The sequence below is a fragment of the Equus asinus genome, chromosome 2, assembly GCF_041296235.1.
Source record: "Equus asinus isolate D_3611 breed Donkey chromosome 2, EquAss-T2T_v2, whole genome shotgun sequence".
Lineage (NCBI taxonomy): Eukaryota > Metazoa > Chordata > Mammalia > Perissodactyla > Equidae > Equus > Equus asinus.
The window spans coordinates 16,267,375-16,289,923 of record NC_091791.1 but is presented as its reverse complement, the minus strand read 5'-3'; the positions used below and the strand labels follow the sequence as shown (position 1 = coordinate 16,289,923).

Genomic DNA, 22,549 nt, shown 5'->3' with positions numbered 1-22,549 from the left:
GTCAAAGTGGCAGAGGAAAATATACTGGCCACTTTTCATTCACTCATTCAAAGATCAGTGTCAAAATACCTACAGGCTATTGCACAATGTTTTATTTAATAACTTAATTAATTTAGTGTTCAGGTAGGAAAAATGATATTGAGAATTCTTTAAGAAGGTTTTCAGTAATTCCACTGATTGGTCAGTTAAGAATGTTAACCCAGATACAAATAACTGCTGGAATGGCTAAAAGCAGGGTTTTAAAGATGTAGTGTAGAATTGTAGGGCAATGTAGGTTTGCTGTGGGCAATAGGTCTGGGAGAACGAAAACAAGACAGCACAATAATGCCGAGAGGTTGTACCACCCCTCTTCTCTCTTTCATCTTTCCCTTCCCCTTGTCTCTTAGACAGCTCTCCGTGCTTCTCAATGGGGAGGGAGATGTGGTTGCTGTCTCTCTGACAGCCTGCTGGAGAAGGTCTTTTCTGCCTGACAGTGACATTACCCCCAACATCTTGGCTTTACCCTATGGCTTCCTTAGAATGCAGAGTCCAAGACCAGAGGTGCCTTAGACTTGCTGGGCTGAGTTCTTCCAGCTTGAAGTTTTCCCTGCTTGCCGTACCTCCAACTGGAGTTTCCATTCTCACCCTGACCAGTACTAATTGAAGCACGTAGTATCACCTACTGATCCTCAGGTCCCTGCCTTATTTTAGGTTGCTCTCCAGTACTGACTTGGGCAATGATGATATTATTTACCTTTACAGGTGTTTCTTGAGAGTTCATTTCTCAAGTACGGGGCACTGGTTAAGAAAGAAATGAATGTTAATTATGCACAAACTTTAGGAATAGAAAGAAAATTTAGATAATTACTTTTCTGAAGGAGACTATAATCTCTTTAGGCAGGCGATAAATTAATTTGTGTAACTTCCATCTCTGCAAAAGATAAAAATGAGAGAGAAAAAACACTCACTAAATGTTATGGGCTGAATTGTGTTCCCCCAAATTCATATGTTGCAGCCTTAACCCCTAACGTGACTGCATTTGAAGAAAGGGCTTTTAAAGAGGTAATTAAGGTTAAATGAGGTCATAGGCTTGGGCCCTAATTCTATAGGAATGGTATCCTTATAAGAAAAGGAAGAGACACCTGGGGTGTATGCATATAGGGAAAAGGTCATGTGAGGACACAGACAGAAGGTAGTCAAGGGCAAGTCAAGGAGAGAGGCCTCAGGAGAAGCCAAATCTGTTGACACTTTGATCTTGGACTTCCAGTCTCCAGAACTGTGTTCTGTTGTTTAAGTCACTCAGTCTGTGATATTTTGTTATGGAAGCCCTAGCAGACTAATACACTAAAAGTTAAATGGAGTCAGCAGAAATTGAGATTTTTCAAGTGCTGGGCAGGACTTGGGCAGACAATATTGAAGGAGAAGGTCAATCTAAGCAGAGGGACTCATGAGCAAAGAAGAGTCAGAATCAGAGTGGTTTGGAAGTGGGGAGTTGCTAAGGCAGATAGAAGATGGCAGGAAGGCCCTCACTCCCAAGTTACTGCATTTGATTTTTATCTGGTAGGAATTGGGAAACCGTTATGAGTTGTTGAGCAAGGACTACCCTGAAAATGCAGGGTTTTAAGAAAATTAACTTTGCTGCAGTATACAAACTCAATTATAAAAGATTAAGACTAGAAGTAAAAGACCAGTTAGAAAAATATTACAGTAATGCAAGCAGGTAAGGGTCCAGATAGTGGTAGAACGGGAGAGTATTTGATGAATTTGAAAGTTATTGCAAAGTAAGAATTGATAGGGCTTGCTGACAAAATTGAATTAAATTGACTAATAAATCATTTATTCTTTTGTTCATCTCAGCCTTATGCATCTCTACCGGTGAACTCATTAAAGATTTTGTTGTGTTTTTGCTATTGCAAAATTCTTAATATAAGTTGATTTGAGAGCGCTTTTCCAGTTGAATAAAGTTAGCGAGCTGTTGGAATTACCCTAAAGATTTTAGTAAGCAAGCCATCGTTAAAAATTAGGTAATCTGCATAAATAAAACATTCAGACAATTGAAACTTACTGTCATTACCCAGTTTGGGGATGGAGAGGGACTCACTAGTAGATAGCACTTCAGCAGGGTGAAGTTATCCTGAGGGACAAATGGAGGGATAAGTTCAGGGTCAGTTTTTCTAAGAAGAGTCAGGAAAGGGACCCCAAAAGAAAGCCCTCTAAATCTAGATATCAGTCCCTGAGACAAAATGGAACATGGAATGAGGGTAAAGATCCAAGGATCTAAGTAGATCGTATACACTAACGCACTAATGTGTATTGAGCATCTATTAGGTTAGGCTCTGCATAGATTGTTTGTTTCATTTATAACCACTGAGCCCTTACTAGGTGTTAGCTCAAGGTGAACAAAACAGGCAGAGTCCCTGCCCTTATGGGGCTTACTGTCTGGTGTGGGAGACAGGCATCAGACAAATAATCATGCAAACACATACCTAATTACAAATCGTGATAATTGCAGTGAAGGAAAACACAGACTGTTATAAGAGAGTATAACAAGGGTTCCTCGTTTAGATCTGACAGTCAGAGATGGCCTCCCTGAGTAAATGACATTGCAATGGAAAATTTGAAGGATGGCAAGGGATTAGCCAGGCAAAGACTGGAAGAAAGAGATTTCAGGGCAGAAGTCAGGCCAGTGATTTGCAGGGGGCCAGAGGGCTCACTGTTGGCATTCCCAAGCTGAAGCAGCATGGGCTGAGATCTAGTCATAAAGAGACTTGAGTTCATTTGCAGAGAACTTAATCCCTAAGTCCAGGGTCTGGATAAAACCAACCATTAAAGACTCGGGGTTCGGCTTAAGACTGCGTTCAGTCACAGGGACGTTGAAAGGCAAAGCAGGAAACCAAACACTGAGAATCTTGGATACAAAGTGAAAATGGGACAGATGGAAGTCTAAGTTGATGAACCACTACCTGTGAAGTCCTCATATTTCCCAGCCCAGAACTATAGGCACAAGCTAAATGGAAAAGGCAGTGTGGTTTAATGGTCAGAACGTCAGATTTGTAGTCAGATGCACATGGACCACTTTCTAGGTTTTTTTATCCTTGGAAGACATGTAGCCTTTCTCAGCTTCAGGTTTTTATTCTGTGAAATGAGGACAATACTACATATCTCTGAAGAACAGCAAAATGTCTAAACAAGCTGATGTCTGTAACATGCCTAATTCAGTGCCTGACAGACAATATATGTTCTTTCCTCACATGTCACCAATTTTTCTGCTATTCTATTTGGTCCATATTTATTTGAATAATAGCATGAAAATATCTACAAACCTAGTAAAATGCATGAACTTTATAACCAAGGTTTTCTTTGCTGCTCAGAAGCTTGTTTGAGTCTTTTCCACTTTTTTTCTCAATTTATAACTGTGTTTCATGATTTTGAGGATCTCTGAAATGAAATTTCCAGGTTAAGGGAGGGCAAAGGGATTAGTATGTAAATTTACTCACTTAGACATAGAATTCAGTGTGTGCTCAATTAAGGTTTGAGGAATGAATGATTACTGTATAATTACAGAGATTTGACAGTGATAAGCATCATTAATTAATTGCTAAGATAGTATATATTAAAAAACAATTTTAAAGCATTTTTTAGTAATTTGTGTTTTTAAGTGGTTAGTAAACTGAATTCTAACCTCTTGCTCTCTGAATATTCTCTTAGCTAGAAGCCTACCATGTTTTAATTAGAGAACTGTTCTGACAGTTCCAGGAAAGGAAACACTTTTTTCAGTTTAAAACATTTATAGCATTCAGCTAAACAATTTATCTAGAATGATTTTCCCTTTAAAAGGAATAGGAGATAATTAGAAGCACAGTACAGTAAATTTTCTGACTTATGGATCCAAGCCAAGAACCATACAACTTTTGTGCTTTATAAGCAATTGCAAACTAAAATGAGTAACTGGTATATTGTAATAGAGCTACTTTGAGCTGCTATTATCATAGAATATCTTTCCGGCTTTCTTAGAAGCAGGAGAACAGAATTGAGAAGAAGGCATCTATCTGATTGAAGCAAGAATGCTACTTGCATTGTACTTCACTTTAGGCAGAATAGTGGTCATTTTATTTGCTATTAATGTGAATAGAGAGATCATTCCTTTTCAGAATACAGCCTGCAAGAAAGATCTGTAGGCAATACAGATGGCTGGAAATGAAGCTGCCTGTATAGACATAGATATCCCTGAGGCTGGTCCTAGGATTCTGGAAATCATTGGGGGAAGACCATAGATTTTCTCAAATCAAGAATGTCCATCAGGAGTTACTGAAACCTCCCCTTAGCTCTTCCTCCAGAATATGGTAGAGCAGGTAGGCCCAGTCCAGATAGTCCCTCTTCGTATTTACTCTTGGGTCAGGAATAGATTAGTGACAACTGGTCAGTAAGGCACACTGGTATTCAGATATTTCCCCTATGATAATACCTGGATGAGATTATTTTATTTGGACTTTAGGAACAAAAGCATTGCTTAAGAATATTTAAATCCTGGTAAATATAAACAGCAAACAAAATTTAACACAATTAACTTTAAATATTTCAGCCAACCACATCCTATAAAAATGCTGTGTTGCTTTAACCTCTTTAGGGACTTGGCAATATTTTTCCCTCCACAAGTAGATTTCAGTATTTTATTCATTTGTTCAAAAATATTTACTGGGTGCCGGTAAAATCCTAAGCACTGTGCTAGGCGCTGGGTAGACAGCACTAAGTGAAATCAACTCTGACCCGCACCCTTGTGGACACTCATAGTCTAGTGCACGAGACAGAGGAATCAAATGGGGTCATACAGCATCCTTTCTGCAAATGAAATCTTCGGAGGAATCCCAGCAGATACAAGTGGAACAGGTCTGGTAGAAATGGAACAGGCAAGAAAGCTGCCATCCCCTTCTCTTCGCGGCTCTCTTGACAAACCTCTTTAGGTTCTCTGTGGACGTAGTTTGAAAACCTCTCTACGTGTGGCCTGATGAGGGACACATGGTGGAACCTTTGCTCTGCAGGACACCATCCTGGCTAACTGTATGTCAGATCTTGCTGGCCAGCCTCGCCACAGTGGCCACACACCAAGGACACAGAACTTCATTCCACCCATCCTAATGCTCCACTATCTGCACCTTGCAATGAGAGACACAATTTCTTTATCACTCCAGTTTTGGGCAGGGAGAATGCCACTAGGAAGACTCTACTCCCAGGAAATAGATAACTCTAAGAAACTGTAATTATGAGAAAGAAATAGATATGGATAACTTATAAGAAATCTCAGTGCACCGACACACACATTTGCACATACGTACACATACTTTAGCTACTTTAAATCCTACACACACACACACGTGCACACACACTCATGTTAGCCAAATGCTTTGAACCTGCCAAAGGGGTCTAAACTTGCAGAGTATCAGACAGATAGACCAGTGTGTCTCCAGTCGGGATAGATCTGGGGCAGGGGGCACATACCTTATAAGCAGTTTTCTTTTGCTCTTTCCATGTCCAAGAGGAAGCTGGAGATGTGCTCCATGTTTTACTGAGAGTGAGAACGCCCACTTACCATTATATTATGACCCTAAAGTTTCAAGGTTCTCCCCTCTCTGATGCGTAGTGTATGTGTTGTATTAATACCCATTCTATTTAACACTAGTGCCCCTGAAACTGCGTATACATGAGTAGCACAGGTAGCTTCTGGGTTCAGCGGCACCATGGCCTGTACTTTTAGAAAAATTTACCTCCTAACTCCTCAAATATTAATTGTTTGATTGAAGGACTGGAAGATTCCAGTGGTAGGAATGAGGAAAGATGAAAATGTGGAGCTGTAGGTGTAAAAACAGTATAAGAAAGAGAAACATTATAATGGCTATCACATATGTTACATCTTCTATGCCAGATACCATTAAAAAGGGGTGTATGCATGCAGTCACATATTCACTTAACCCTTACAGCAGCCACATGTGATAAATATACTTCTTATTGAAATTTTATGGATAGAGAAGCCAAGGTAAAGCAGCTTGCCCAAGATCACACAGCTAATAGGTGACAGAGTCAGGATTTGAACCTAGAGAGTCCACTTGTCAAGTCGAGGCTTTCAGCACAAGGCTATGCAGCCACTGTGCTAGGAGAGCCCTGCGCAGGATGTGTAGGTAGCGGGCAGATCTCTTTAGAAGCCAAAGGTGGGTATGAACCCAGTGAAGCTGTATAATAGGATAAAGGGAATTGTGAAGAAAGAAATTAGGAACTTTGAAAGGAATAGAGGGCAAGGTTACCTGGGGATGACCCTGACAATGATGATTCAAGCTGAAAATAAAAATAATAGTCACTTAGCTACTTTAAATCCTTTTTTCGAAATAGGTAATGGATAAATTTTAAATAAATAATCATCATCATGAGTTTCTTTGAAAAGTATACTAGAGATTTTGGCAAAACTGTGATCCAAGTGGCTGCAAGGAAAACATTTTCAAACTGAAACTGAGGTTGCACTCATGGCCCCCAGTGAATCAGGGAGCCAAGAAGAGTCTGTGGGTGATGGGTGAGAACCAGTTGACAGGAGAATATGGAGAAGCCTGCGGTCACAATGGAGCAAGAAAGCTGAGTTCAGGAGCCAGGAAAATTTTCAGAAACTGAAAGTCAAAATTCACCAGATGGTAAAAGCTAACATAGCAAAGATGATGCCAAAAAGCATCTGGAAATAAGGCAAAGCCTACCTCAGACAGGAAGCATCTTATATGCTGGGCCAATAACCAAAATTATTTCAGGATAAAGTCATCTTGCTCAAGCCCTCAAGTAGAGTGCTTGACCTAGCGGGGCAGGTGCAGTCAGCCCAGAACGTGGATCTGTAGCTCAGACTGAAAAGCTCACTTTTTGAAGGACCCGGGGACCTGTGACACTGGGATCAACCTGTGCCTGGCCATGGAAAACAGTGGACTCAGGAGAAAAAGCAATCCCATGCTCTGGCTAGAGGAAACTGTGATAATTAGAAAGGGAGTAGAACTCAAAGGACCTAGAAGAATGTGATTAATGTTGTAAAACAGCCAGTCCAGCTATGTCCCTGTCGTTCACCTGGTCGGTATTGAATTTTCGTCCTGGCTCTTCTGTGCACTTTAGTGTAGTGGAGCCCTAAGTATTTCCTGTGTACATAGTGAAGGAAGGTGAAAGAACTCCTTAGAAGAGAAAGAGGGGAAGCAGGGAGTCACAAGCTAAAGGTTTTTTTCTCCCTTGAGACATGGAAAAGAACAAGCTTTGGATGAGTAGTTGTGAGGCCCCTTCCCACGTTGATATTCTCTGGGTCTCTGAATCTCCTGATCCCCCTGGAATGAAAATTACTCAGAGATGCGGGGCTCCCTACCCATGTGTTTGTGGAGTTGCACTGGTACCTGTATCCTCAGAGCCTGACCTGTCTTTGCAGGCCCTGCAGGCTCCCTCTCCCCAGGGCTGTCAGTTTTGTGCTTAGGGCAGCGCCGGGCTGATGTGGTGCTGGTGCTTTCCCATCTCTGAGCAGTCCCCCTGGGGGATAGGCCACCTCCCCTGCTCCCCTCTCAGTTACAGATGGGAGTACTGTATTGCCAGGGCCACTGTAGCTCATTTATTGCCTCTGAGCAAGTGCAGTTCCACCCCAGAGTTCATGCATCCTGGACAGTGGTGAGCTCGCGCAGCCATTTGCAGCACCCCTGAGGACTGCTCCATTTCTGCCTGGATGGTAATGCCCAGGCACTCAGACACACCTAGGCCATAACTTAACTCAACAGCTTTCTCCCAAAAATTTCTTTTCCTGTGTTCTCTCTTACTTGCCTGACCAAAATATTAAAGTCATTTTTGACTCCTCCCTCAACTTCTGCATGTAGTCAAACACTAGATCCCACCTCTGATTTTGCAAAGCCTATTTCTGTTCAAAAAGCCACATACTGTATATTTCTTTCACTCGTTATAGGTTATCTTTCTCATCCATTATGTCTATTTTATAAATGTGGAAACTGATGCTTAGGTTATTGAAGTATTTTGATCCCAAATGAGTGCTACCACCCAGGTCTGTGTGATTCCAAATCCCACACACTTTATCACCTGCATTGCTCTGTGCTCCTCAGTTGGCTTCCCTACCTCCCTCTCCCCTCCACCAGCCCATCTTCCACACTGGGGCTAGAGGAAACTTACTGAAACACACTCAGCCCATTCTCTTACTTAAAGCTCTTTGAGGGATAGCCATTGCTGACAAGGAAAAATTCACCCCTCAGCATGGCAGCCTCACGTATTTTCCCAGCCTCATTTTCTAGCACATGGGCCTCCTCTCTAACACCACGAGACTGAGACCAGCACAGCCAGGTCCTCTGTACAAATGGTACTTGAGAGGTGCTGCATGCTCAGCACTCAGCATTCACAAGCAGATGCTGTCTCTGGGGAAGGGGTTTGGAGTGTGGGGAAGCTGAGCCAGAAAAGGTTTTGAATGAAAACTGAGCACTGAGCAAATAAACACAGACATTGTAATGCCTGCAGGAAGCCCAGACAAGTTGGATGTGTGGGGAGTATGGAGAGAAAACTAGCAGTCAGGTTCTCCCTGCCCAGGGCTGCTAGGGAAATTTTTACTGAACTGCCCAAATAAGTGGCCTTAAAAACACCGTCAGGCCTGCCCCCGCATCCTGCTTTCTAGCTGTACTGAACTATTCACGGTTTTCACAGGCGCCCTGTATTCTCATACTTCCGTTACTTCACCCATGATCTCCCTTCAGTCTGTAAGGCATTGCATCACCTGGAAAAATCCTGTCACTCTCCAGGTCACACATCATTGTCACCTCCTCTGTGAAGCCTTCCAGACTCCTTCTTGGCAGTGTTAAAACTGTTCTCTGTGGTTTTGTAACAAAGGGGTAGAGAGGAAGTTTTGGGGAGGAAGGAGTCTGTGTGGAAGAGTGAGAAGCAGCGTGGGGAATGGAATGGCATCTATTCCCCACTGGCTCTTGGGTGTTTGCTCATCAAACTGCTAGAGCATTAACCACTTCGTGTGTTGGCTGGTTTTGTAATTAGCCAGATGTCTACAAATACCTCAACTCTTGCCAGATAGTGAGCTTTTATTGCTCTGTGTCTCCCAACAGGCTGCTAGTTATTGCTGGAAGCCCCCAAAGGAGTGAACCACAGTTGCCACGTGACTTCAGCTCTGTTTGAATCCTCTGGCTCCAGCTGTCCTTTGTCCACAGAGCCTTTAGGTGCCTCCCACTGCCATGGCCGATCAGGTGAACAGATGCCAGTAGCTGTCCGAGGCTGCAGCCTCTTCATAATCCCAAGCTCCTATTCTCAAAGGCACCCGACCTGGGCCCAGCTTTGCACAGGATGGTGGGAGTGCACCCTCTGGCTCCTGGACACCTCTCCTTGTACCCGTCCAAACCTGCAAGCACCTCTTTACCCTTCCTGCGTAGGGGACTCACATCCAGCCCACAAGTTCCAGTTCCCCAGAGTGCTTCTCACCCTGTCTCAGACTCATTCCTCAACAAAGCCGTCTTTTCTTCTGTTAGGAAAACAAAGCCCTCATGCATATCATCAAGTGAGTTTCAGCTGTTAGGAGTCAGCAGGCAATTATATCTTTAGGTGTAAACCCAACAGAAATGGGTATATATATATGTACCAAAAGACTTGAACAGAGGTGTTCATAGCAGCATAATTATAACAGCTAAAAGCTAGAAACAAGCCAAACAGCCAACAGTAGAATGGATAAATAAAGTGTAGTATATTCATACACAGGAATAGTATACAGCAATGGATTAAATAAACTATTGCTACATGCAACAATGCAAGTGAATTTCACTCAAGTAAGGTTGAACAAAAGAAGCCAGCAACAAAAGAGTATATAGTGTGTGATTCCACTTATATAAAGGTTTTTTTTAATGATAGTCAGTGGTGAAAGGAGTCAGTTTAGTAGTTCCCTTGGGGGAGAGAGAGCAAAGGGAGTCATCTAGGGTTTTGGTATCGAGAGAACTGTGACTTTTGGGGACGAATGTTCTTACCGTTTCTGCTGGGGTGAGGATCCCTGACCTGTGCAAAAATGGCCCACACCCTTCAGGCACAGTCTTTTTGTACTCTCCATCTCAGCCTGTGGTGGAGTATTTGAGGTGGACTTGGAGAATGACATTTTCAGTAGCATGGTGTCCTCTCTGCTCATAGGAAGGCACCTGGTGGTTGATTCTGTAAATAAAATTCCAGGGAAAACAGCATGTATTTAAATATGGGCTCTGGTAGCAGCAGTACTAGAGCTGAGGAAAAGCGGAACCAGCTGTCATTAACAGGCAAAAGAAAATAGCAGTTTCCATCTGGACCTTACCTTTCCATGGCTATTTTAGCCATCATCCTTCCAAAATGGATTTGAAATTGTATTTTACCTCATTTCTCTTTATATCTGGTGCAACATTTCTTTTGGTAATCCATGCTTGTGAAGCACTTATAAACAGAACCCTGGCCTATTTTCAAGGATGGGAGATATGACACACCAATTAACTAGAGAAAGGTTTGAATTTAGAATGGTTTTATTTCACCATGCAGAATGTTTCGGCCGGTTCTCAATGGAGCCGGCCACTGCAAATTCCACGATCGGAATCACATTACTCCCGTAGTGCATCCCCTGGCTGTCAGGAGATTCTCAGCAAACAACAACAACAACAACAAAAGGCATTAAGCCGCCTCTTCCTAATTATGTCTCTTCCTAAATATCTAATTATCATTGAGAACAAATTGCATGTTACAGAGATAATATTATGGGGAATCGTTAATCTGTTGGGCTTCTGCTTTTGAATTCCTATGTTGGTGCTGCAGCTGCTAGAGCAAAAAATTTTGCCACCTGGACACTTCATTATGATTTCATATTTAAATGCAAAAACTGCTGAAGAGGTTCTATTTGATGGACTTGGATTCTTCAGGCATGTTGTACTTAGATATGCGTCACATGCATAGCTTTTCCAGATTTCCCAGGTAGCTGGGAATATTGAATGAGCATTTAGAGGGACAGAATTACAAGGGACCAGTGGGAATATAGTAATACCAATAAGGTGACAGTGGAATTAACTTCTCTAATTCTTTCTTTTATCAGTGCACAAAGGTCTGCAGCTTTTCATGACATTCATCAGTAACTACATGGGATTTCCTTAATAAGTGCTGATCCAAAAAGTACACATTCCCAAAGATTACCTGATAATTGCACCTACTGTAATATGCTTAACGCTAATTAACATTCAATCTTCACTTTAGAGAATAGAAATTACCAGGTACTTATCCTATAATTACATCTTGTGCATTTGCTATTGTAATCCATGGCATTAACTATATAATTAAATGATGAACAGTGACTGTATAAGTAGATAGTACTCATGTAAAATTTGTGCCTTATCCAAAAAAATAAAATAAACAGACTCAAAGAATCACATCTTGTTGTAAATTCCATTGTTCTCAGGGAGATTGCATAGCATGTCAAGAATTAATAGTAATACCGTTAGCTCCTTGGAGGTGAGAAGAGGGTAATACTGCCCCACTGTCAGGAAGATGTCCCTTGTGGTTCATCTCACCACTAAGGATGAGTTGCATTAAGTAGTTCTCACTGCTTTTTCCCCAGAAATACATCAAGTAATAAGTACTTAGAAGTTGACTTACTAAAACGACCTGTCTCTAAGCTGTTACGTCCAGCAGTTTTGCATCAGATGCTTTGTGTGAGAATTCTTTTAAAAAAGTATTTTCATCTGATTATGATGAAAATATATGTTCATGGAAGAAAGTTTGTAAAATATTGAAAAACACGAAGAAAATATAAATCTCTTATAATACCATATTAGTGTTAACTTTTTGTTGTATATGCTTCCAGTCTTTTTTCTAGATGAATTTCTCGATAGATAGATAGATAGATAGATAGATAGATAGATAGACAGACAGACATAGGTAGGTAGGTAGATAGATAGATAGATAGATAGATAGACAGACATAGGTCGGTAGGTAGATAGATAGAGATATATACATAGACAGATATCTATCTATACAGAACTACATATATATATATATATAAAACATTGCAACCTGCTTTTTTAAAGCAGCGTATTAACATTCTAGTGAAGTATTATTTGTCATCATATTTCCCATGATCTCATAATATTCTGTAATATTGATAGTCCTTAAATTATTTAACTGTTTTTAATGGACATTTAGGTTATTTCCAGTTTTCACCATTAATCATTATTATTTTACTCTTCATTGTACAAGAGTTCTCTAAGAGAATTTTAAAATGTGTTTTTATGAAAACATGTTCTAGATTATCAATTCTCAATAATTACCTTGTGACAATTTCAGAGACTGAGTTTGCGTTTGTATTCACAGTGTCCTGGAGCCATGGTGTGTCACCTTCTTTGTTGTGGACTGATAAGAAAGGACAGAAGTTGACTTAATAAGAAAATGATGCTATACTTGGTTTCGCTAAGTGAAGTCAAAGACTTCATAGCATGCAAGACAAATGGAAGTTCAAATAGAGAAAAGTGGTGGCAGGATTGAATCATTACATCGCGGTAGCTTAGATACATCAAACTCAAAAAAGCTCTTAGATGTTCATACCATATTCACATAGCAAGCAGTAATCAAGTTTCAAATAAATAGCATTCGTTGCCCTAAATTAATGCTGTAGATTTGAGTTTTCTTTGTAAATATTGTATTTAATTCGTAGATTTGTTTTAACTTTGTTTGGGTTGTTTAGTCATATAAGAACTATAATCATAAAGAGTTACTATGTAATTTCTGATTTTCACACATTTAAGCAACATAGTAAAAATAATTTGTTAACATTGGGGGGGTCTATAAGAAGTTTTCTTTTAAAGTGGATCCATACATTTTCTCAATTTGGGTTGCACTGTTCTCATAGCTACTTCTTTATGCATATCCTTAGAATAAATTATTTCCTTAGGGAAATTTCCTAGACATAAAATTACCGTCAAATGTTGTAAACATTCTAAGGCTTTTGATGTTTTTGTCAAAGTTGAATACAGATTCTTCAAGTTACTTTTTATCCCTTTAGTTTTGCCTTTGTTTTTAATATTTTCCACAGTGGTTTGATTTTTAGTTTGCCAAATATTTATTGAGTGCTTACCATGCACAGGCATCGTGCTTACCACCAGGCCTTCAAAGATGGAAGGACTCAGTCTCTGCCCCAGAAGAGCCCACCCACTAGCAGAGAGGTGATGGTATAAGACAGCAGTTCTCAAATATCTGTGTTCACTTTTAAAAATGGTTGAGGACCCCAAAAAGCTTTTGTTATTGTGGGTTCTATCTATTGATATTTACTATATTAGAAAATAGATAAATTCTCTAAATGCCGTAATTCTTATTTTCACGTTAAAACTTATATTTTATCATTGGCCACACATACTATCAATTGTTTTCCTTGAAGTGACAAGCTTACTTTGCTCATCTTTAAGAAAATGTCTGCCATATAGCCAAGTCTGAATACCCATCATTTGTCAGTCACTCATTTAAGAAAAAAATGTTGTCTCATTTAAAAAATGTAGCTAGTTCAGCTGGCCATTCAGACAATCACTTAAGTGCTTTCCTTGAGACAACCATCATACTTCAGTCTGCAGCAGAAATGCTTTCTGTGTACTTCCCATTTCATCATATGGAATATTAAAAAGACATGTACACAACAGTCAAGATTTAATGGATTAAAACATTCTTATGTGAAATTGGTATTATTTTTTACTGCAAGTACATGTGGATGAAGAATGCCTGACTTCTATTACAATTTGGTGCCACAGCCTTGATTCATGCTAAAGCTCCAACAATCTTACCCGACATATTGCTTGCACCATCAGTACAAATACCCACACAATGAAAAAGGCAAATAATGTCTTAGTATTATTTTGGTAAATAATGTCTTAGTATTATGAAAGGAGTTTTGACCTCATGACCCCCCTGAAAGGGCCTTCAGGACCTGGAGGTCTGCAGACCATTCTCTGAGAACCACTGCTATGGGGTGTGATGATTATGTGTTGGATGGATGTGCAGTGTGCTATGACAGCATAAGGGAAGGAGTGCCTCAGTCTGCAGGGAAGGACACACAGCTAAGCAATGATTAAGCTGAATCTCAAAGAATATAAAATTTGCCTAAGGATATATCAATAAAAACAAGAAGTCCAGAACCCCACGTTTGCCTCCCACTGCTGCTTCATCTCCCTCACCTCTTCACATCGAGCTCCTCTGAGGAATTTTCTCTGTGCACTGCCTCCATCTCCTCACCATTGACTCATTCATCAGTCTGCTGCAACCAACCTTCTGGCTCCATTATACACCAGAATGGTCTTGCTCGCTCTTTCTTAAAATGCTCTCCTGCCTTGACTTCACTTGTATAATATTCTCCTGGTTTTCCTCCTATCTTTCTATCTATCCCTTTTCTGCTTTCTTTTCAGGCTTAAATGCCTCTATTGATCCATTAAAAGTCAGTGTTACTTAAGGCTCAATTCTAGACGCTCATCTTTTATCACTCTGTACTCTCTCTAAGCACTCCCATACACACTCAAGGCTTTAATTATAGTTGCTCATAAATTTTAGCTCCAACCCGACTTGTCCTGCAAACCCTTGCTCCTCAGTGTGGTCTGTAGATAAGCACCATTGGCACCACCTGTGAACATGTTAAAACTGCAGTCATGGACCCCACTTCAAACCTACTGAATCAGAACCTGTGTTTTAACAAGATTCCCCAGGTGATTTGTAGACGTATTCGAGTTTGAGATGCGCTGTTCTAAGAACCAGACTTAGAAGTAGAACTGCTTCCCTGGCATTTCCTCTTGTCTCTCTCAAAGAACCTCAAGTTCAACATGTTCAATAGAACTTAGACTTTTTTTCACCACATCTAGTTGTTTTTCCAGTTTACCTTAACTCACTGAGTTAGGTAGCCATCCACTCTGTCATGCAAATGGGAAACCTTCTTCCATTTTATCCCCCACATCTAATTGGTCTCCAAATTCACGATCTCTCCCATCCCTCCTATTCTCTGCATCTTCTCCACTGCCACCATCCTTCTCTAAGCTACCATTGTCTATTTCCTGGATATTTTGCAGTGTCTTCCCACTGGTTCCCTTGCTTCATTTCTTACCCCCTCCAGTTTATTTTGCACAAGAAATTGTGGAAAAAAGTAATCTTTTGCATATACATATTAGATCTTTTCACCATCTTGCTTAAAACATCCCAATGATCTTCCGTTGCCCTTATGGTAAAGACAAACGTCTGTAATATGATCATGAGATCTGCCCCCTGCCTGCCTCTCCAGACCTGTCCCATGTCATGTTCTCTAAAGTATCATTCCCCTCACACCTTGCTGTCTCACCACCACTGCAATTTATCTAGTGTATTCTTGTTCTTAAATCTTAGCTCAATCATTTCTTCCTCAGGGAACCTTCTGTGGCCTCCCTAATTAGATCCATCCCTCTTATTCTATGATCTCATATTTCACCACTTATTCCCCTGCAATTTCTCACAGTTGTAACTCAAAATTCATTTTTCTGTGATTTTTTGATTAATATCTGACACCCCCATGAGAGCAAGCTCCATTAGGACAGAGACCACGCCATGTTTTTCCACTGTTGTAAGCTAGCTCAGGCCTGGTTATTGTTATTGCCTACAGTAATAGGCAATGTCCTACAGTCTGTTACTCTCTGCCTTTGTTCATGAGTGGTTCTGTGTGGAATTCCTTTCTTTCTCCCCTCTTGTCAGATAGCTAAATAATACGTGTCTCCCAAGATGGAGCTAAAATGACATCTCCTATGTGTAGTCTTCCCAGCAGAAGTCCTCTTCAGATCCTCTTGTATGGTACTTATTGTTTTCTACAATTACTATGAATTTTTTTCTCTCTCTGTATTAATTGGTGTAAGTAACCACTAGTTGCTAAAAAGATAAACAAAAGTTTAATTTTCATTAACACCCAGTCAGCGGGCCAACTGAAGCAGTCCTCCAGCCAGTGACTCAGGGATTAGGTTCCCTTCATGCTATCATGCTGTTTTCCTAGCATGTGGCTTTCAGGGGTGTCACAGGGCATGGAGATGACTCACAGCCTCTTAACTGTCCTAGCCCAGAAATGGCATATCCCTTCTGTTAGAACTAGTAATCTGACTTCTCCTAAATGGCTGGAACAAAGGAGTCTAGTCTCCCCAGTGCCTAGGAACATGCATAGAACCAGATATGACTGGAAACTAATAATCTCTCCCTAGTCATAAACTCCAAGACCTAAGTCTGAGTCACCTTTACAGGACACTGAAGTATTTGAACTTTCACATGTTTGGCAATTAATACAAATTTCTGGTTCAATGAATAAGTGAAGATTTCAGAAGAAAAAAACAGAGAGGGAGATAAAAATGGAGAGAAACAGAAAGGCAGATACAGAACAAAACTAGCAGACAACATTTCTTTCATAACCCATTGCTACTTGTTTTCAGTACTGACACACATTTGGACAATGCTCCGTAACCTGGTCAACAGCCTGAGCCTTCCCCTCCCTCCAAAAAAGAGTCAGTTTTTGTTATAATATTTTAGCTTCCTATATTGTGATGATATTTAAATGAGAATTTTCAGAGTAATGTGTATGTGCTGGTGTTTAAAGATGTTTTAAACATACCGCCATAGAGTAATTCTTTCAATGATTCTGTGGTACAGTCATTCATTCTTATCTCTGAGCTTATGTGTCCTGTTCTAGACCACACAGCTCACAATTAGCTGCCTCGTGATGTGGGCTCAGATCCCTCTGACTCCATAACCTGTGTACTTAACCACAATGCCACACTGCAGAGTTTATGAAACATCTGAATATTTATCAGCCCTGAGAATGAGTCCATATAAGTAGTGTAATTAATCTACCCATTTTAATCCCCATGACTTGACTTGGATAATAGCCTCTGAGGGATCACTTGTAGACTGTAGGCAAATACCAAGGAATGTAAGTATCTGTATTTAATTGTTACATCTTCTTCTTCTTTGTTTTTGGCGAGGAAGATCGGCCCTGAGCTAACATCTGTTACCAATCTTCCTCTTATTTTTTTCTCCCCAAAGCCTCAGTACATAGTTGTATATCCTGGTTGTAAGTCATTCTAGTTCTTCTATCTGGGACGCCACCACAGCATGGCTTGATGAGCAGTGTGTAGGTCCGCACCAAGGACCTGAATCAGCAAACTGCCGGCCACCTAAGCGGAGTGGGAAACTTAACCACTATGCCACTGGGCCAGCCCTTAAGTTACATACTCTACAGCCGTGGTGATATTCTCACAATTGGTCAGTGTTGTTTTGGATAATGTGTTTCTGGTGTGTGTGGGAGAGGGGGGTTTCAAGCTGAGAGGATGGCCACAGAATGCCTTGTCCTTTTCTTCTTCGATATATACTCTCATCTATGTTTGCATACATACGACTAGCCTTTGGCTTTAAGCACAGCTTTATGTACAGTCAAAATACTAAATTGTGACGGTGTTTATCACTGGAAGCCAGAGAAGCCCTCATGAGCCCTTTTATCGTTGTCTCTGCACCCACATCGTTGTGGGTGGTGGCCGTGAAAGCACACAGAGAAGGGTGGCAGCCTGTGCAATGTCAAGAATGTGGAATGTATTAAGCACAGACTGAGAAGTTGAGGGGTTCCATTTTCACCAGCTCTAATACGGTTAATTTTTAATGCTATTTACTGAACACAAAGACATTGGATAGAGCATTTGGTAGTATGAATCTTTCTCTACCACTCTCATTCATCACCTGTTTTCATCGTGTCTTTGTTAAAATTTGCAGTAATAGTGCTGTATAAAGGGCCTTTATGTCGCTCACAGTACCTATAAAATAAGACCTTTTTTCTCAGATCATCTTTTGAAAGTCGCTGTCTTTTTTGTTATTTCACATTCTTTTTTTCCAAGTGTGCGAAGTTTACCTGCTATGGGAAAAGATTATTTAAAGGAATGTACACTTTATATTTCCTTTAATAGCTTGTGTTATGATATGTTTGATAGTTCATGAAGGATACTGTCAGGTTTGGAGGAGGAGCCAATAAACTGCAGGTACTAAGAAATATAGCCCCATAATGATGCCTACTCCCATGCACAGATATTTTATCAGCGTAATGGTGCCTTTTAGTATCTGACACTTTTGGTTTACAGGTTTGCTCAGTGTCCTCTTTGCCTCTGTGCCAAATTCGTGTTGAGCGAAGTTGCTGATCAGAATGATATTCAGTTTGCATGTTAGAGCTATGGCTGTCAAGTTGGAGGTGGTCAGTCTGGTTTATCTCAAATGGTACCTTTTACAGCTGATGCAGACTGGGGACTCATGAAATGCCAAAGAAATTCTTGTTTGGCTTTAAAGGTGCAGACCAAGGTGTGTGGGCTTGTGAGGGCACCTCCAGCCCACAGCATTAGTGGGCAATTTCTTTTGCAAAATGTGTTCTATCTTCCCTAGGTAAAAGTAAAAAGCAAATCATATGTTCATCTTATTTTAAACATATGCTTTTAATGATAAATGAAAGCTTGTAATCTGTGAAATAGCATCCATTATTATTTTAAAAACATGAGTGCCCAAGGAAGAAAATTGAGAGCGAGGACATTTGTGGAAGCAGAAATTCAGGTCAGGAAGCAGAGAGTGTAAGGCGTATTGTTCTGGAAGTCCAGGGGAAGTGAGAAGCCCAATTGCTGTCTCTAAACTGCTGAAGTCTGTGAACTTCATCCAGGAACAGATGTGGGACTGGGCTTGTTGGCTTTCTCATTCTCTTTTGAATGCAGAGTTTGGCAAATACGTGAGGGGATTCTTAATTATTTTCATGCAAAAACTTCATGTGGACAGTATATTGAATTAAACTGTACATAGAATTACGCCGTGTTTGCAGGACTCAGTTTCAAGGTGAATTATCATGGGCCTTCTATCCATTGCTCCTCTGTGCTTGGATGGATCCTCGTCAAATATTTATTCCTCAATTTCTTCTGTTTCAAAATGCATTTTCACCAAATACTATAAGATCACTTAGTTCCCTGTTGTAAAGAATTTGACTCCTCAAAATGGATAGGAACTTTCAAATATTACAAGAAATTATAGCTTTAGTTTTCTTTTGTTTTGGCATTAAATTATCTGGCCGAGATTCATTTAACTTGGTCAGGTAAGCTAGTAAAAGTTTGTTTTTCCTTAATAAAATTGATATTGTTTTGTTTCATTGATTAATTTTACGTATTCTGAATATTCTGCAGTTTAAAAGGACATTATTAATTCTGCTCATCAGTTCATTACAAATGTGTGGTGCAGATGCTCACACATTTGATTATTGAATGATAGATGCAGAATAAGAAAAAAAAAAAACACTCCATCCTTGAATGGATGAGAGTAAAATCTTGGGAACTAAGACTCGTGAAAGTGAATAGGGATAAGTATCAAGTGAGTCTGCTGAAACCTCCTTAAATAGTTTTTGGGTTTTTTCTCCTATATTTACCCAATTTATTCTAGAATCAAGGCACATGAGGCTTTTTTTTTTCTCTTAAAGGATATGTCTGAAATTTCAAGACATTGCAAAGCTGATTTTCATTAAAGGAAAATTTGATGGCTTTTGTTTAATAAACCTACTAGATAGGGGCCAGCCTGCTGGTGCAGCAGTTAAGTTCACACATTCTGCTTCAGCAGCCCAGGGTTTGCTGGTTCGGATCCCGGGTGTGGATCTATGCACTGTTCGTCAAGCCATGCTGTGGCAGGCGTCCCACATATAAAGTGGAGGAAGATGGTCACGGATGTTAGCTCAGGGCCAGTCTTCCTCAGCAAAAATAAAAGGGGAGGATTGGCAGCAGATGTTAGCTCAGGGCTAATCTTCCTCAAAAAATAAATAAGTAAATAAATAAATAAATAAGAAACCTACTAGACAATACGAATGCACCCAGTTACTATTCCCTGTTGAAGGAGTATGGCAAAATTTTGTGTAAGAGATCATTTACCCAATGAGGGGGAATTTACAGTTTCCAAAGTGACATGTAAAAATTATTTAATTTCTCCTTGGAATTCATAACCTGGTAATACATTTTCTGTCCTATTTAGCCACCAGTAATTTCAATATATAGAGTAAATCTTAAAAACGTTTATGTGACACAGAGCAATTCAAAGTGATACTGCTTTTCTTGTTGTCTTATAAAAACAGTGGATTCCAGGCTAGCAGTGTTTCATGCTGATAATATGTACCTTGTCAGACTATGAACTCTTTGAAAGTAAGAATAGCAAGTGTATCATTTAAACTATACTGTATGTTTGTTTGGGGAGGAAGCAGATGGAGATTACAGAGGACCCAAAGCCCCCTCAACCACTCATATTAAGTTGTAGCACTGCATATTGCACAACAGATTTGAATTCTGATGGAAATCTTTCACGATCGGAGAGTATTTAGATGGAGGAAATTCAGACAACTGGGAAAAGACGAGGGATTGAGTTGTTTCACAAGGCTATTTATGCCCATGTTTGTAATTGTAACATTATATTTGTACTGTATTATAATTAAATAATCTAATTAAATATTCTGTAAAGTGATAAAATGTAAACTCAAAAAAATCGTTTCTATTAATATTAATACTTTAGAAACACTTAAGCAAGACAAGTTGCTTTAAAAAATTGCTGTTAAATTATATATGGACATGTAGGTCATGGAAACATAGGGAGGAAAGAATTTCAAGAAGGAGAGTATGCTCAGTTGTGTCAAATGCCCCAAGAATAGGAGGAGAGTAGAGAATATGAAAACACCACGGATTTGTCGATTTAGGAGCCAGTGCTGACTGCAGGTTAGAGTTTCATTATATGGGTGAGAACAAAGCTGAACTTGAAGATGTTAAGCGTGAGATGGAGGGAGATGGGTGTAGGACGTGGAGACCGTGACTGTGTGGCTCATTCAGCAGGCAGGTGAAGTGGTGAGAAAGGAGACGTTACAGAGAAGATGAACTCCAGCTGGGACGGACTTTAGTAAAGAGTATGGTGCGAAATAAAAGAGCGAGGTTTTCGATTTGCAAACTGTGTAACTTTTAGCAATATGTTTAACTTTGTAAGCATCTCTCTGTCCCTTCTATAAAATTGAAATAATGATACCTAATTCAAAAGGTCATTTCATGGATAAAATTAAACATAGATTATATAGCAGAATTTTCTTTTCTTCCTTATTCTCACCTTTCTTTTAGGAAAGGTGAGTCTTGTCCAGTTGGAAGACTTTGTGTTCTGCTGAGCATGTTGATGGATTAGCATAAGCACTCTGGGAGCAGACCTGGGGAGAGCTGAATTGCCCTGCATCTGTAGCACAGGGGGCTGGCCGCTCCCAGAGGAGACTCAGGCAGCAGTTGCTGAGCAGCAGGGATGGCAGGGGGAGTGGAAAGCCAGCCAATGGGACAGATAGCTGGCATAGTATGAAATGTGATTCCTTCCCTAGGAACCAACCCCCAAAATAACTTTTGTATGTCTGCTGAACTCACGAATCCTTGGTATGGATATTTTAAGGTATGAACAAAATAGGAACCTCAGTTTCATGCCCGGGTCAACATGACAAAGGAAAGTTTCTTAAGGAAGCCAGAATTCAAGGAAATTCAAAAGACCACTATAACTCCATCTTCAAGAACAAACAAAAATCTTCAGAAGGACTTTATACTTCCACAGGATGAGGAAAGAGACAAGAGGAGTATACGGGAATTTCAGCAAGACTTCAGGGGGCAGGGAAGCCCTGAGCTGACTCCTAGTGATGCGGGGTCGGTGAGCCGAGGAGTCGAAAGAAAGATTTCTTAGACTCTCAAGATCTAGCAGTAGTGCTCTTTTATTTAGAGAATAGAGATAGAGTAGCATGGGGACAGGACCCATGGGCAGTCAGAGCTTCTGCTGCTGCTGCTGCTGCTGCCCCCGCTGGCATGGGGACAGAGCCCATGGGCAGGCAGAGCTTCTGCTGCTGCCCCCGCTGGCATGGGGACAGGACCCACGGGCAGTCAGAGCTCCTGCTGCTGCTGCTGCCCCGAACTGAGGGTTAGGGCCAAATTTAAGGCATAGGTATGTGAGTCGTCTCTTTACAAGACAAAGGAAAAAAAGTTAAAATGGTACCAGTGCCGGTAGGGTCCAGCCATTGGGCGGTCCCACAACTTTTAGATAAGAATCAAACCGGATTGAGTAAATGGCAGAAGTCACCGCTCAAATATTATCTTCAACTAAAGACAAAGGAGGATTTTGGGGTGGGGGGGTCAGTTACATGAGGTTGCCAGACAGTAAACGACTTAAGTTCTTGCCTTCCCCATTAAGAGTTTCCAGAGATAAGGCCATCCCCCCTTCCTCCTGGCGCAGAGAGGGAGGCATGGAGATTTCCTTCACAAATGCAATTGTCTCTGATCAAAGGGCAAGCAAATTCCACTCCTCGGAGCCTGGTTCTTATCTGTAGTTTTAAAAGTAACCAGCCTAAAAATCCTCGTCATAAACCGTTTTAAAATTAAGCAGCCTAAAAATCCTCATCACTAGTACCTAGAACATAACTGATATGGAATCCGTGATGCTCATTAGCATAGCCTTTGAGTGAAGATGCACCAGAGGGGATTGTTGA

At 40.5% G+C, this 22,549-nt stretch overlaps 1 protein-coding gene across 2 annotated transcripts in view; it reads left to right on the top strand.

The window, feature by feature from the left end:
• ATRNL1 (attractin like 1) overlaps window positions 1-22,549 on the top strand; it is a 737,371-nt gene that overhangs the window by 663,899 nt on the left and 50,923 nt on the right. The window contains exon 29 of one of the 2 annotated variants that reach the window (XM_070482616.1): window positions 9,090-11,370. The exons of the other annotated variant lie outside the window; for it this stretch is intronic. Within the exon in view, the coding sequence (XP_070338717.1) occupies window positions 9,090-9,097 (8 nt within the window). The 3' untranslated portion in view covers window positions 9,098-11,370. Of the gene's footprint in view, window positions 1-9,089; window positions 11,371-22,549 lie in introns of those variants that run through there. 2 annotated transcript variants of the gene reach the window in all.